The following is a 15,413-nucleotide window of genomic DNA, read 5'->3' as shown; positions in this document are numbered from 1 at the left end:
CTGCTGGGATATGATTGTATGTAGAGATAATAATCCACATTTGAAGCTGTAATCGACGCGATGTCTGTATTTACAGGCGAGGCAGGTGCGGTGGGTCTGCACCTTCTGCACCTTCCTCGTCCACAAACCTCTTCACCTTCCTTCTCCTCATCTCTCCTTCTTTTTCTCTTCTCACTCGGACTAAACTTCCAACCTCCTTGCCCGTCCATCAGCGAGGGACCAACGCCGTCTTCCGCTTGCTTATTTCGACATCTGATAAAAGAGCCGCCCAATCTGCGGCCACAGAATCTGGCAGATCAAACATGCTGCCGGCCCTGGTGGCCCACAGTCGGCTGATTTGGCTGTGACATGTAGCTGCGAGTCATGACCGATGGGGGAATCCCGATGGCTAGTCTTCGCCTCGAGCCGGAAAATCGACGGAGGGGCCCTTGACCTCACAGGATTTCACAGCTTCAATGTCTTATTCTAGAAAGCCGGTGAGGAATTGTATCATGAGTGTTGGCTAATTGCGAAGCTTACAGTTTCTGTGTTGCGCGAAAAGGCGATGCATTTAAATTGCTATTGGATACTCCGTACATCCTTCCTGCTTAGAAGCGACTCGCATATTGAAGCGACCCCACCGTGGAGAAAAGAGCAGCCTTCCTAGAGGCCCCAGTGGGGAACCGTTTCTTCATGTAAGAATAAATAAACCGGCCATTCTCAGGTTATCCCACAGAAATCTCCAAGTGTCGCACCTTTTGGCAAAAGTCAATGACTACTAGCAATATGCCAGAAACCCAGGACAATGCGGAGCCCCGCATATCAAACGTTGTGGTAGTTGGTGCTGGACCTTCGGGAATACTGCTTTCGATTTTGTTGGCAAAGCATGGTATTAAAGTGGATTTGCTTGAAGCAACCGAGACGATAGACGAACAGCCTCGAGCTGCTCATTACGCCCCTCCTGCCGTATACGAGCTACGCCGGGCCGGCGTTATCGACGAAGTCATCGAACGTGGATTCAAGCCAGCTTCGGGATGCTGGCGCAAAGCTAACGGGGAGGTCATTGTTGGAATGCGGTTTGATGCCATCCCAGATGATCCCGAGCGTATGGTAGTGCTGCCACTTGACCGTCTCGGAAAGCTGATGTACGCCCATCTGCAGAAGCTGCCACTAGCTACTGTTCGATGGGGTCACCGTGTTGTCAATATTGGAGAAGAAGGCGACAAAGCGTGGGTTGAAGCGCAGACTGTCACAGGACTCGTAAAGGTGGAAGGCGACTATGTTATCGGGGCCGATGGTGCTACTAGTACGATTCGAAGGCTACTTTTTGGGCCCAACAGCTTTCAGGGAGAGACTTTGGATGCTGCAATTGTCGCAACAAATGTATGATGGTCTATTCACCCGAGGGTGTGTTATCTTTCCACTGACATTTCCGGAAGGTTATCCACGACTTTAGTCAATATGGCTATTGGGATACCAACTATCTTGTTGATCCTAAGAACTGGTGCATGGTGGCGAGGATAGGTCGTGACGATCATTTGTATCGAGTTTCTTACAGCGAGGTGCCAGGACTCACTGCCGAGGAATATAAGAAGCGACAACCGGCTCGCTACAAGGAAATATTACCAGGAAACCTTGAGCCTTCTGACTATACAATTACCAACATCAACCCTTACAAACTTCAACAACGGTGTGCTCCGGCTTTCCGGAAAGGGAGGTTCCTTCTGGCAGCTGATGCCGCCCATGTGTGCAACCCGTTGTGAGTCATGACCCACACAGCCATTTGTTCTACAACTGATTTAAAATAGTGGTGGTCTCGGTTTGACTGGTGGAATTGCCGACATAGGCAGTCTCTTCGACTGTTTGAATGGAATTAATCAAAACCTTGCTGATGACTCGATCCTCGACAAGTATGCAGAGATCCGCCGCAATCTGTATGTCGATGTCATCGACCCTTTGTCAAGAGAGAACTTCCGCAGACTCTGGAACCAGGATCCTAACAAGGCAAGAGAGAATGATGACTTCTTCCAAACCCTCATCAAGGCCGAGACAGATGAAGAACTGGCAAAAGAACTAACACTGGTATGGAATTGCGGCTGGAGATGGGAGCGGGCTATGTGGATTATGCTAACATTTCGTCTAGGGCTTGAACGTACTCCGCCATGACTTTACACAGTATTACAAGAAAAATTGATTAGGCTCGATTGCTTTGACCATTGAAGTATCGCGGGCAGTTTTAATTTCTTTGTATATATGAAACGGGTAATTCTATAAATGTGCTATGGTGACTTGAATAAAGATGTCAGTCTAGCAAAATTAGGAAGATAAACAAAGAAAGGATTACATGAAACGAACGAAGAAACAACAATTGTCAGGTAGCTTTGACAGAATGAAAAGAAACATTTCAAGACCCCGGTTCATCTTTATTTCCAAGTTTCAAATGCGGCCTCAGTATTGAACGACGTGTCGAGTACATATTACAGACGCTAATGCGCATTTGCATTGTGGGCTTTGGCAACTTCTTCACATTCTCACCATGGCAGACCTATACAGTCAACTCCCAGCCGAGATACAGCAAACGATTCTTCAAGTGCTTGTTGACGGTGGCGAGAAAAAGTATTTAGCAGCGGCACTACGTGTTAACAAATCATGGTTCGCCAACTGTGTGCCGATACTGTATCGAACCCTTCCCGACTTGCGAGCAATCTTTGGTGCTGTGGGCTCACCAAATCTCGATACATATATCTCCAACATCTGCCATATTGTCTTTGAAGGCGGATGTTACACAGAGGATCTTAAGAAAGTCAAGGATACAAGTCTAGAACTCCCAAACCTGCGGTTCATATCCGTTGAGCCACCCTTCGTACCCGGTAGAACTAAACGGAACTATGAAGAAGAGTACTCACTTGAGCCAATTTTTCCCTTGCTTCGACCCTCTGTTATCGCCTTTTCTTGTATTGGTGGTATTTTAACCCGCGAGCTTTTGACAGCCCTGAAAGAAAAATGTCCGCATCTCGAGAAACTCGAACTCAAGTTTATGCGCAGCCGTAATGTTCGAAACATAGACGAGGATTATCTTTGTCAGTGGTTCCGTGATATGCCATCTGTTCATTCAGTCTCTATATTTAATCTTGGAAATATTTCCAATGGACATAGGGATGAGTTGATTGAGAAGTTGGTGTCAGACAATCTGGTGTCAGATCTACTAGACCGGCCTCTGAAGACGCTCGGCCTCGAATGCTACCCCGAGGAATTAGGTAGATTGGGCGGTAAAGAGATTGTTTACAGCCTTCGAGACCTAAGAGTCGTTTTACGACAAAATATCTTCGGCAGTATCCCGAGATTTCGTCATTTGGACAACTTGCATGTCCGCATAGATGGTCTTCTTACGGAAGCATTGTTCCCATCTATCGCGTCGTTGGTTCACTTGAAGTCTTTAAGGATAATCTTTGGTGTTTTGCCAACCTTAAAAACAGAAGACATCATGTTACTTAGCAATCTGCACGCGCTCAAAAGACTCGAGATCCGAAGTAGCCAGAAGGGTGACATGAGCTACAAAGATAAAGATGTATTTCTTCCCATCGAAGTCTCGGAGAGTTTTGACGAAGATTGCTTTCATCAACTCGTTTCTTCGTTTCTAAATATGCGGCATCTTTTTCTTTTCTTTGACTGGGCACCGGACAGTTTTCGTGTTGTGAAATCGGTAGCGACTGCATGTCCTAACGTTGAGTATCTGGGGTTGGGATATAACATCGACATCCACGAGAGTCTCATGAAGGAGAAGAAGCCCGTGCTTCCTTGTTTAAAGAGATTCGCTCCAGTGAGGAAAATAGTCATGGATGTCTCCGGTGGCCAATTCAGAAAGACAAGGTAAGCTATTCTACCCCTTTCCTCCCCCCCCTAATTTATAGATAAACATTTCTGACTTTCGCCATCTATCTAGACGCAATATTGAGGAATTTATCGTTACGGTGTCACGTTTCATAATCCAGGCATTTCCTACTGTCCACCACATTGCGTTGTCCCCGGATTACCGTAAGAATTTTCTTTTTGATCCGGAAGAATGGCCGGGCGAGGGAGAGCCGATACTGTTGGATTTGGACACTGTCCCGGATTTTGAGACATATCATGAGGGTGCAAATAAATGGTGGTAAAATAATTTAGAGCATGGCACAATACACATGCCGTATTGGGGCCTATATTGCGGGATAGAGAGGGTCTGATGTTGCTAGTGCGAATTTATACCATGGCATTTGCCAAGAATTTTCCAAATTCAAGAGTTTTGGTATTGGATTTTTGAGTTGTATGTTATGCCATGGAAGGAGAGGATTGTCCAGTAGAGCATGGGGCTTAGCGTTATCTTAGACTTTCATCTTAAACCACAAGTTTCGTTAATAGTGTAGAAAATAAAGTCTATTAATTTCTAAATAGTATGGAAAACTACTTGATAGCTGCCAGCATCATCTTGTTATCTCGACATGAACAACATAACTCTGTCTCGGGGCTAGAACGCTCTCCAAATGCTCCTTGCCTAGAGTCTCCCCTGCAAGTTCCGCAAGTCTTTTCGCGGCCATGAAGGAATTCTGAATGTCTCGGCCCGTAGCAGTCGCCGACGAGAAATTATGGTGTTGGACAAACTGGACGAGCTCATCTAGGTCTGGCTGCTGGATGCCAAGTCCGCCAAAGAGCCGGGTCCATAGCTGGCCCTTGATCTCCTGCGCCATCCTGTAGAATCCAAAATGCTGCGTTAGGCGGGACTGCATTGCGCTATCTACTTGGCCGAGATTGATGTTTGTACTGAGGATGAGAACGCCAGAAAAGCGGTCCATGATGCGCAGTGTCACGGATGCCACCTCTGGGTTCTTCTTGCCTAGAAATTGTTCCGCGTTTTCAAGCAAAATGATCGCGTCCCAGCGCTGGGCGAGGTAGAATTGATGGGAGAGGAACTGCTCAAAGTCCTTGTTGCCCAAAGAAGCCGTGTTGCTGGTGTACACAGTCGTGAGAAGGGGACGACGCACTGTTTCTGCAATACATGTAGCTGTAAACGTCTTGCCTGTTCCGGGATCGCCGTGGAATAGTAACACAATTCCGTCGTCATGGCCATTGGCGGTGTTATCGTCCTTCGTTAATTGTGTATCACGGTGAATAGTGGAAGTTTTGACGAGATTGAGCATTATGGCCTTGTCGGTTTCTTTGTAGAGATATACTTGATCGAAGCTGTTGTTTTGGAAGATAATGTCCCCAATATCGTTTACAAAAACGCTATCTGCGGCATGATTTTAGTAAGAAAATAATGCCGAGTGTGAAAAAAAGAAACCGATGTACGCACCCCAGGAATGATCTCGAAGATTATAAGCCGACATTATTGGTGGACAGGCGAGTAAAATTCGCGGTTTCAGAGCTTTACTCTCCGCCATGGCAGGGAATTGGTCTTCAATCTCTTGCAATGGAACATCTCCAAAGATGGGGACAGATTGGAGATCGACCATGACTCGAACGGGATCCTAGAGAAAGTTAACATTGGAATGTAAGAGGATGTAGTGTTGACTTTACTCCTCTCTTGATAATTTGCTTGTGATAAATCCCATTTCCCAACTCCCAGTACTTCCTACCTCGAGCAATCAGCTCCTTTCGGCGTTCTGCTTCGTCCGGAAGATAACCAGTAGGCACAAATTTTAAACTTGTGATTGGCTTTTCTCCTGGGAATTGGGAAACTAAGAATTCCGAGTATCTTTTGGTAAAGTAACGGCCATTGTGATCCACACTCCACGCTCGTATCCGTAGAGGCGCGTACATGTTAAGAGTCCGGTGCTCCATACCGCTCAGCTCGGAGACAATGTAAGCGCGGAATTGATTGTCGGCGTCGGTATCTTTGGTGTATATTATAGAATTTAGAGGATACAGCATAGGCAGCTGTGCAAAGCTTACTGTTCGTCCGGTACGTTCCTGGATGTCAATCAACTTCTGCGGGAGAAACGACATTTCATTCTGCATTATGGACAGTGAAAGTTGCCGGTTTGTTGTTGACCCCCCGGGCGAGAATGGGAGCGCCAGAGCGGTCTGTCCTGCTTCTGCGTTTTCGAGTTTGTTATGTGCGATACTGGCAGTTAGCAGAATTTTAACTATCTTCTCAGTGTCGTTAACAAGAGCCTCGAGCTGTCGCAGGACTATCTGTCGCTCGCTGACGCCGTTTCGAACTTCTCCTTCACTGAGATAGTCAATGCTGTCAATGATGATGAAGGTGCAATCCGCGTTCACTTCTTTGAGGCACTCGGTGAATAGGCTCCATAATTGAAGTAGATTGTTGCTGTGTTCCCTGTTCAACTTTTCAAGTTTTGCTTTGAGAAGCCGAGGTCGCTGCTTAAAAACTTGAAATATCAATGACTGCACAAGTGTACGATAGTTGTTTGTCTTCACAGCAAGGCCGTCGCCGCAGAAATGCCTCAGCACAAGGACATATTCAAATGTGTTTTCGCCGAGAATCAGCAGAGGCGCGGCGAATAAAGAATTGAAATCCCCGCGACTCAAGATTTCACTGCCATCAATCCAAAGAAGTCGAGACTTTTCGGATTCTATCCAATCCATAATATTCTCGGCTCTGAGTAGATTTCGCTTTTTTGTCCGGTAGTTGTGCATCTCGGGGAGCTCTTCTATGATTTCTCGACGCTGATTGTTGGCTTGATCAAAGTCGCGTAACTCAGTGAAGACTTCTTGTAGAAGCTGTTCAAAGTTGGCTTCATCACTGGTCTCTGGGGTAAAAATGCCGTCAGGAAAACTACTTAGACAGTGAAATTTGGGTGGATGCACATACCCTCAGAGAGTGTAAGTAGATTGTCCTTGTCGTCTAGACCAGGGTTGTCTAGCTTTTCTTCTACTCGCTGGTGAAGTAATGCAGCAACTTCATGGACGTCGTTTTCCTTTGACATTTTGATAGACAAGGCCTCGACTTGCTCGCTAAGCTGTTTGATAACAGCCAGTGTGCCTTCTCCGAGAGCGACCAAATTTCGACTGGTCGCGAGATTTTCTCGATTAAGCGACAGGTTTGTGGACGTGTTTATCGCCGCATGAAACTGTGCAATGTCCTTGACCTTTGAATAAGTGAATTCGATCGAGTCCACAATGGTCTCCAGTTTCCGCCACGGTTTCGCAAAAGCAGTGAGATACATTTCTGTGGAAAGTTAGAAAATAGGCACGATGAAGCAGGTCTAATTTTACCATGGTTTTGACAAACTCACTCAATCTATTTCGGGTGTACATCCGAATTGCCTTTGCCAAAAATCGATTAAATAGCCCGTACATTTGGGTCACAGCATTCACGAGATTGGCGCTCGGAATATAGACGGTCAAATGATCGACCATGTCAAAAGTCGCTTTGATTCTTTCCATGTACTTCAATATATTAACTTTGAGCTCTTGAGAGTTTACTTGTGCATAAAGCAAGATCTTCACAACTCCATAAGCAAGAGCAACAAAATCGGGAGCGCCCTGAACCATGGCATCGAGAATTTTGGAGAACTCGAATGCTATCTCCGCAGCTTCCTTGCAGTTCTTTTTGAAGATCTTAATGAACTTTTGTTCAGGGCTGGGGTCCTGGTCTTCTCCATACTGTTTATCGTATGTTTCTTGAGAATTTTCTATAATAAGTAGCAAGTTTGTACGGCTTTTCTCGTACGCCTCTAGTTCGGACGACGAGGCTTGAAGTAGAAATTCATCAAGCCTGCTTTGTAGCTTGCTTTCGGAGATTTGGATAAAATCCCTGTGCCGCAGGGTCAGACTTGTGCTACACGTATTTTAAAAAGAATTCAGAAGAAACATACCTCGCAAGAATGGCGCTTGTCCACTGTTTCGACGTCCATTGTGTAGCAGTTTCGCCGGACGCATTCTCAACAACAGCCTGGTAAACCGGCGGCCTCGAGTCGTCTTTTACGGGTATACTCGTCTCCGAAGCGAAAGAATCGCGTCTTTTCTCGGACCCTTTCTCTATGGGCATAATTTCTAAAGACAACAACAATTGACAGGCTTAAGAGTAAATAGATAAAACTTAAGAAAAAGGCACTGGCGAAGGAGGAAGCAAATACGAGCGCCACGGAGCTAATTGTGTGTTTAGCGTGCTTTTCTACTGCACCCGCTGCAAACAATAAATGCTGCGCCACGTAAGCTCTCTTCATTTACGTTGAATACTTCACACTTGATTTATTTTCATTTTGATGAATTCATTTTTTTACTGAGAGATTTAAAATGTCACGCTAGAACATATCTAGGTTCCCGGCAAAGGCGTTTATCAAGGAAAACTGCGAGGGGTTTCAACGCCTTTAACGAGTCCCCACTCCTCCTGGAGACGCCATTCATCCCAAAGTGCATATCCCCAGGCCCTTTTTTGCTCCAAAGTGATTAACCTATTCAAATCGTGATTTTTCATAAATTTCTTTGCCCAACGTGAGGCGTTTTTAGGCCCGTCGTCTGTATCCGGTGGCATTAAACCACCGTATGATGCAGCAATGAGAGACTTGACCTCGGTCAATGAATCTTCCGTGGAATCTGTCGACTCTAAGTTGGGTGTATTATGGTTGTGAGACGAGCTATCCTGCTCTAGAATCGGGGTACCAAACTGTTCAATGTTGAATTGTCAGTCATCAACAACCACGTTGTTTATATATATAGTATGGAAGGGGATCCAACTCACAAATGACACAACCCACTTAGCCCATGCTTTGGAGGTTGTTGGGTTGCCCCAAGCGCGTGTGATATCCCATTCCCACTTCATGTACCCATGTTTTCTCTCTTGGACAAATTCGGTTACTATCACCATCTGCTCGAGATCCGTGTCTGAAAAGAGGAATAAAATAACATGATTGACGGATGATCTGGTGTGCTCCTTGCATGTTTCACATCTCTCGCACGTTGGATTTCCGTCTAATATATGTTGACGAAATATATTGGTACACAGTTCGAATCGATAAAAGGACCGCTCGACTCGAAGCCTTTCGCCCTTTGACAACGGCTTAGGCTTTACCAGTACTTTTGGGTGCTGTCGTAGAGCACGTTCCACGAAGTCATTGATGGCGAGAACAATCTGTTCATGTCGTTTTTGGATATTCAACCCATCCTTGACGGACAATCTGGCTTTCTGGATATACCTTAATCCCTTGAATTGAGAAATAGTGTGAGTTGTTCTTTCGGGGGTCCATGATTCCACCTTCGAGGCTTCGAAGACTGCTATTGCTTGTGGGAGAAGCTCCGGGGTGACCAAGTTTGCCATTACTTGAGTCACAAGTGTCTCCTGGTGCAGGCTAATAAAAGCATAGAACCGCGAACAGGTGCCCATAAACGTCAATAGAGTTGACGGTTTGTCGAGATGTCTCCCGATTTCTAATAGGACCTCGGGCGGCAAAGTCTCTAGCGATCTACGGGCCATGATCGACACAAAATTGATGCGTATGTTTTAGCCTCGAAACATGTAATGAAAAACAGGATAGAATCTATGCAAGAGCCCTCGCGGGGGTATGGATTCTTTATAATAGTTTCGTATTGCCTGGTTCGGCAACTGGTGAGGTAAGGTACTATGCCTAATATGGAAGGCGAACCACATAAATCGAGACTATTGGCATGAACCAAGCCTAAAATAGAAACTGTTATGTGGAACTAGGCCCATTAAATAAAGATTTGATATTAGTCATTACTGTCGACGATATATGCTGTAACTTAGTCATAGATCATTATTGTCATCTGAAGATTATGTTGGCTGAAACAACTAGGGGTTGTTGCCTTTCCTTCCGTAGACTTATTTATAGGGAATAAATATTATTAAGTTTGATACCATCAAAGACAAGGAATGACAAAGTTTCACATTTGCAACATCTTTATATCTACTGATGGCTTTGACAGTTAAGCTGTTATTTTAGGTAGATGGAGTCATAGGATTCTTTATTGAATACTGAGTCATCGCCGATGTTTCAATATCCCGATTCCGCACACACCAACTTGCTCAGTACTTGTATCACTTATCACTCCTTTCCGAAAAGTCAAGCGAACACCCGCAAATGAACTTATAAAAAAAATAACTAGACATTTTCAACCTCTGCAGATGTAACCCTCTTTCCTACGTCCTCTACCTGGACAGAGCCATGCTCGGGATCGTTGCGCTTTGAGTCAACAACCTGGACAACACCGAATAACTCGTCCATTTTTTCAAGTGAGACCCCCTTAGTTTCCGGTATGAAGACCCAAACAAATACTCCCATTGCAAAACAAAAGCAGGCAAAGAAAATGTATGTTCTATTAAAACCACCATTATCAGCTGCCGTCAAGTGAACTACCCCTTATCGGTCTTTGAAAGAAAGGGACAAAATGGAACAAACTCACCCGTAACCGTTTGATCCCATAGTGACAAGCATAGACGGCACAGCTCTTGCCACGACAAAGTTGAATAGCCACTGTGTTGCGGCTCCAAAGGCGACATTCAATGACCGCAGTCTTGCAGTTGGGATTTCCGACACATAGATCCAACACACGGGGCCCCAGCCAAATTGGAAAAAGGCAGCAAACAAAAATATACACACGAGTGCGACGTAGCCTGCCGGAGGAACAGGCTCTCCAGTGACTGGAGGAGAGATCCGGACATAGAGGCCAATGTACAACATGGCAAGCCCCTGACCTACAGAAGTCCACAAAAGGGAACGACGTCTACCGAGAGAGTCGGCGACGAAAATAAGGAACACGGCGCAAGCTACCGTCTTGACAATGCCGTAGACGCCGGTGGCGAACAGATTGGTAGCGTTCCCTGTAACTCCGAGATTCTGAAATATCTGAGGAGCGTAATAGTTAATGGCATTGGTGCCAGTCATTTGCTGGCAGACCATGAGGATTATAGTATAGACTGCACGTTTGCGATTGGGAGCGATCAGCCACATTTCACGCATCAAATCCCAGAATCCGGATCCTCCAATGAGCTGGCGTTCATTTTCAAGCTGGGTAACAATATCATTGAATTCGTCGACGACGTAGGGATGTGATGCGGGGAGGGCGCGAACTTTTGAAAGCGTGGCTTTGGCCTGTTCCCATTTGTCCTGTTTGGCGAGCCACCGTGGAGACTCATTGCAGAGGCTCATACCAACAAATAGAAGAACTGCTGGTATCGCCTGTGTTGCCAAAGGTATGGAATACATGGCCGTTCCGTGTATGTGAAGTAGACAGCCGTAGTTTATCCAGAATGCGATCATGATTCCGAAAACGATGAAGAGTTGATAAAGCCCCGTCAGGCCTCCGCGTATCGCCCTTGGGGCGTTTTCAGAGACATAAAGAGGATTGACCATGGAAGCACCGCCGACACCAAGACCTGTAATGAATCTATATTATGCTCTGTTGTCAGCAGTTTGTTTTATCAACCAACCCCCAAGTTTTTATACACAAGACAGCAGTATCTACCTACCTTCCAACGTACATGACCGCCAACTGACCAGATGCGGCGGCCTGCAAAACCGTGCCTACGATGGAAACCAAGGCCGAGATGAGAAGTGCCGGTTTTCTTCCCATCCTATCAGCTAGAGGAGACGCAAGCAGCGCCCCGGCAAAACAGCCTGCCTGCAAAGTAGACACAATATTCGCCGAAAGATTTGCTGTGACAGTGTCCGGTTTGTCTGCCAGTCCATATTTTCTAATTATAGGTCCATGTCAGTATTTTTGCTTTTGAAGGATCTGGATTATTTCTTCCAGAGTCACACTGACTGTTGAAAAGGATCCATCGTGAGAACACCACCAATAATACCGCTGTCCATGCCGAAAAGCATCCCGCCGCAACAGGCCTGTTTTATTTCAGATAAGCTGGAGATAGTTGATGATCTCGTGAGATTTAACGAACCGAACAGGCTAGAAGATAGACCCTCCATCCGTAGATTTCTTGAGGGTCGGATTTCATTGCCTCATTATGGACAATCTTTCGTAGAAGAGAAGACATGATGGCAAAATTGGTTGAGAAAATACAAAGATGGCCAGTATTTTCCGTACGATCACTGAGCGTAGTGGGATGGAGATGGAAGCTTCTAAACGCTGCGAGCAACAAGCAAGTCGAGCGACCGTAACGGTCATCTTTGTAGTAGCACGTGTGTCTGGGCCAAAACCCAGAAAATAGTTATTCCACAAATCACATAAATAGCCAAGAGAAGCTTACATGTGTCGAGGTAGCCAAGTATGCGGGGTCCGGGGTGGTCTATGCGGGGATATTCTGGTTGAGATAAGAGGGAATACCAGAGCTTCTACCAATAGATTGACCAGAATCCCCGAGAAAATGTACGTACTGTCAATCAGTGCCAAGAGATGGTTACATGATAGACACTAAGGCGCTATGCATATCATGGCCGGATTGGTTCATTCGTGTGCAGAAAACAGGCTATACCGGATAAATAGGGTGACATTGCCCGGTGGAATAACCACAAGTGAGTGAAGATGTGTTTTCAGTCCGTGGGATTCAGGGCGACTACAGCAGTTTTGACGAGAATGCAGTCATCGCAAAATCTGGGAATAGAACAATCCGGCCGGAGGATGGCTTTATTATTATAGGCAAAAAACTAGGTTGTTAGATGAATAGAATAAGGATAACAGTAGCGAGACAGGATAAGAATAGTTCTTAGCAGTTTTTCAGTGGTTCGTTGGCAAACTTTTTGATGGTCTTCGGATCCGTAACACTGTTGACTACTTGTCGGTCTCAAGTGTGCTCTTGGGCTTAGACCGCTTCCATATCTCGCTGAGGTTATAAAGTTGGTAAAAAATACTAGAGGTAATTGATATAGATGAAGTTATATGGATTTATATGTAAGACTGTTCTATAGACTACTAGTCGTTACTATTCTCATATGTCCTCGCACTAGAGTATTATTATTGGCCTCTAAGCATGCAAGGGGGATTTATTCCAAGGGAAATTTTTAACTTGCAACGGATCAGCTTAATTTCTTATTTTGAAAGTTAACTGCAACTAATAATCGCAGAACGCACGATACTAAGAATTAAATAAGCAGCCAAACGCATAAAATGTCTGTCGGCTTCAATATTTGGTACACTCACCACACTCAACAAGACATGCCCCTCCATAAAGGTGACTAATGGGTTATAAAGTGGTGGATATTTCCTTGTCTGAAGTCTAAATGACTCTTGAGCATCTTCCTAAGTGCTGTATATACTCCATGACTAGAAGAGACAGAAAGTCGACAATGGCAAGATGAGACGGATAACCTTAGGTTGAAGATAAAGGACAGGACTGAATGATCAAAGAATTGCTTTTGATGGAGGAGGTCTCTCTCACTTACCTATCCTGGACACCGACTCCTCCCACTTTTTCATCGCACAAACTCCCCCCAGAAGTCATTCCAAATTTATTCACTCTCCTTCCAACTCACCTTCATTTCGTCGCTCTCTCTTATCATTTCTCTCCTACCTCCAAAGACCGAACTCGGGGTCACTCCATTCTCGTTTGGCTACCTAGTCATTCTCTTTTACCATTACTCATCTAGTACCGAAAACTTTCCGAATACTCAAGTATGTTTCCTCACAAAAGGGTTATTTCTTCAATACTTGTCGTGCACTCCGCTGGCTTTGACTCTGATTAAACTGACATGTGTTTGATGACCTCCAGATTCAAATCTCTCAAAACGCCGCCTCAGAATAGCGACTATGCATTCACCGTATATGCAGACCTTGATGACGCCCAAGAAGTGTTGAAAGGCAACGATACATCAACCTTGAATGAACCGCCGCTCCTCATCTTACTTCGATGCACCCTTTGTCGTCCCGGACTACAATGCTGGTATATGATAAGATAGCACATAGATAGTTATTATTAACAGTTGCATCAAAAGACTTTCAGTCTCTTGGGCAGTCAATCTATGGTTTATCAACGGGTGCCAACAGCTATCAATCGAAGGGGCGTCTTCATTATCAAGAGAAAACTTGGGTCTTCTTATTTTTGAGTTATATACCTTCCTGTGCCTTTCATTTGAGCTAGCGCTTGGAAATGGGACTTTGCTATTATCCCTATCCCAGATGAAAAAATTCGCCTCTTAATAAATCTATTCGAAACATGGCGGCTACTTGTACTTCGCGGGCCTGTGGTATTGGCGGGTACGCCCAGCTTCTATCCCTTCCATGTCAACTTGAAGAAAAATAACTAAGTATACATAGGATGTAGACAATATAGGACTCGAATTCCGAGGAAAAAAACGACCCACAGAGCGCTATTTATATTTTTGCTTCGTGTCAACAATCATCCAGGCGCAAAAGACAGGCAATCACAAATTCCTTGACCGTCTTAACACCAAGAACTTTTAGACTTCCCCAGGTGAATACATAGTATTTACTACATATGTAAGATCAACATTGGTCACGGTGGTCAGGCAGATTTATGGTCTGAGTTATCTGAATCTCTCTTTCTGCAGATGACTTTCGTTGGAACCAAAGAAGAGAAAAAGACAGTGATAAGGCAGCGACTCTTCTCTGAACTTATGGGTGTACTATAGAAAGTGCGGATGATAGCCAAAAGGAAAATGATGATGATAGTGACTCACAAGAAGAAGAAAGTTAGGAAAGATCACACCGAAATTCAAGGCAAAAGGATGGGGGAGAGAAGTTTTATGATGTTTGTGCTTTTAAGAGATGGCTCTTTATTGATAGTCACTCGATCAACTGATTGCTTCATGGAATATCTAATATCTAGTATATCATTAGTGTTGAATGTGTTTCCTATTTGTGCGATAATAAACTATTGCACTTGTTCACTTAGTCCATTTCTTTTTCAGTCCGAAGTACTCTATCTCCAGTGAAGTAGACTGGGTTTTGCCTAACTCTTATTCCCGACTGTCGACCCCACTAAAATTACTTTTTATATTCGGTACTTTTGGATTCTGCTAATCTTTCCGGATGGAAACACATCCGGATTTGCACCTATATTCGTTAGGCGGCTTAGCATTGTTATACATCTGTTATTAGCCTTACGTATTCCAACACTTTGAGGCCAATGTTGAGCTCTCATTAAGTCGGGCAAATTTGTACATTAATCCAAGTTCCTATTCTTATCAATTTCTCCTCGTATATTTTTAGTTACGTCGTGAATAATTTCAGCCCCGAAATCCGACCCTCCGGTGACCCTCCGGTTCAGCCCTAAACTCCGCGCCGCCAAACCAACCAAAAGCCCATTTTCAAAATGGTCGTATTATATACCATGTAGTTTCTTAACTCCATGGCGTCAAAAGGTAAGAGGTAAGCCCATAAATTCCACTCAAAGTCTTACATGCTAAAGTATAATGTTTTCGGAGATAGAGCGGCGATACCGCAATGTTTCTGCTTATAACTACAGGCTCGACACCTCGTCATTCAACCTTTTTTTTAAATCAATAGCACGGGCATTATAAGCTATTACAGTCATAATAATAATTCTAACTTGAATCTTC

General features: G+C 44.7%; 4 protein-coding genes across 4 annotated transcripts; 2 read left to right on the top strand and 2 right to left on the bottom strand.

The window, feature by feature from the left end:
- Positions 1-750: 750 nt before the first annotated feature.
- Positions 751-2,173, top strand: TRUGW13939_01841 (uncharacterized protein; the record flags this gene model as incomplete). Its single annotated transcript, XM_035485038.1, has 4 exons — positions 751-1,362; positions 1,419-1,738; positions 1,788-2,061; positions 2,123-2,173. The coding sequence occupies 4 exons, from the start codon at positions 751-753 to the stop codon at positions 2,171-2,173; spliced, it is 1,257 nt and encodes a 418-aa protein (XP_035340931.1).
- Positions 2,174-2,515: 342 nt separating this feature from the next.
- On the top strand, positions 2,516-4,133 carry TRUGW13939_01840 (uncharacterized protein; the record flags this gene model as incomplete). Its single annotated transcript, XM_035485037.1, has 2 exons — positions 2,516-3,849; positions 3,923-4,133. The coding sequence occupies 2 exons, from the start codon at positions 2,516-2,518 to the stop codon at positions 4,131-4,133; spliced, it is 1,545 nt and encodes a 514-aa protein (XP_035340930.1).
- A 306-nt stretch (positions 4,134-4,439) lies between these two features.
- TRUGW13939_01839 (uncharacterized protein) lies at positions 4,440-9,394 on the bottom strand (the record flags this gene model as incomplete). The annotated part of the gene is made up of 8 exons (XM_035485036.1): positions 4,440-5,245; positions 5,309-5,483; positions 5,533-6,728; positions 6,791-7,147; positions 7,215-7,735; positions 7,797-7,974; positions 8,272-8,587; positions 8,663-9,394. The coding sequence occupies 8 exons, from the start codon at positions 9,392-9,394 to the stop codon at positions 4,440-4,442; spliced, it is 4,281 nt and encodes a 1,426-aa protein (XP_035340929.1).
- Positions 9,395-10,040: 646 nt separating this feature from the next.
- TRUGW13939_01838 (uncharacterized protein) lies at positions 10,041-11,932 on the bottom strand (the record flags this gene model as incomplete). Its single annotated transcript, XM_035485035.1, has 5 exons — positions 10,041-10,254; positions 10,342-11,325; positions 11,408-11,632; positions 11,704-11,780; positions 11,837-11,932. The coding sequence occupies 5 exons, from the start codon at positions 11,930-11,932 to the stop codon at positions 10,041-10,043; spliced, it is 1,596 nt and encodes a 531-aa protein (XP_035340928.1).
- Positions 11,933-15,413: the final 3,481 nt, after the last annotated feature.

Source organism: Talaromyces rugulosus, chromosome I (assembly GCF_013368755.1).
Source record: "Talaromyces rugulosus chromosome I, complete sequence".
Taxonomy (NCBI): domain Eukaryota; kingdom Fungi; phylum Ascomycota; class Eurotiomycetes; order Eurotiales; family Trichocomaceae; genus Talaromyces; species Talaromyces rugulosus.
Note: the sequence above shows the minus strand (reverse complement) of the source record. Positions and strands in the feature narration are given on the sequence as shown.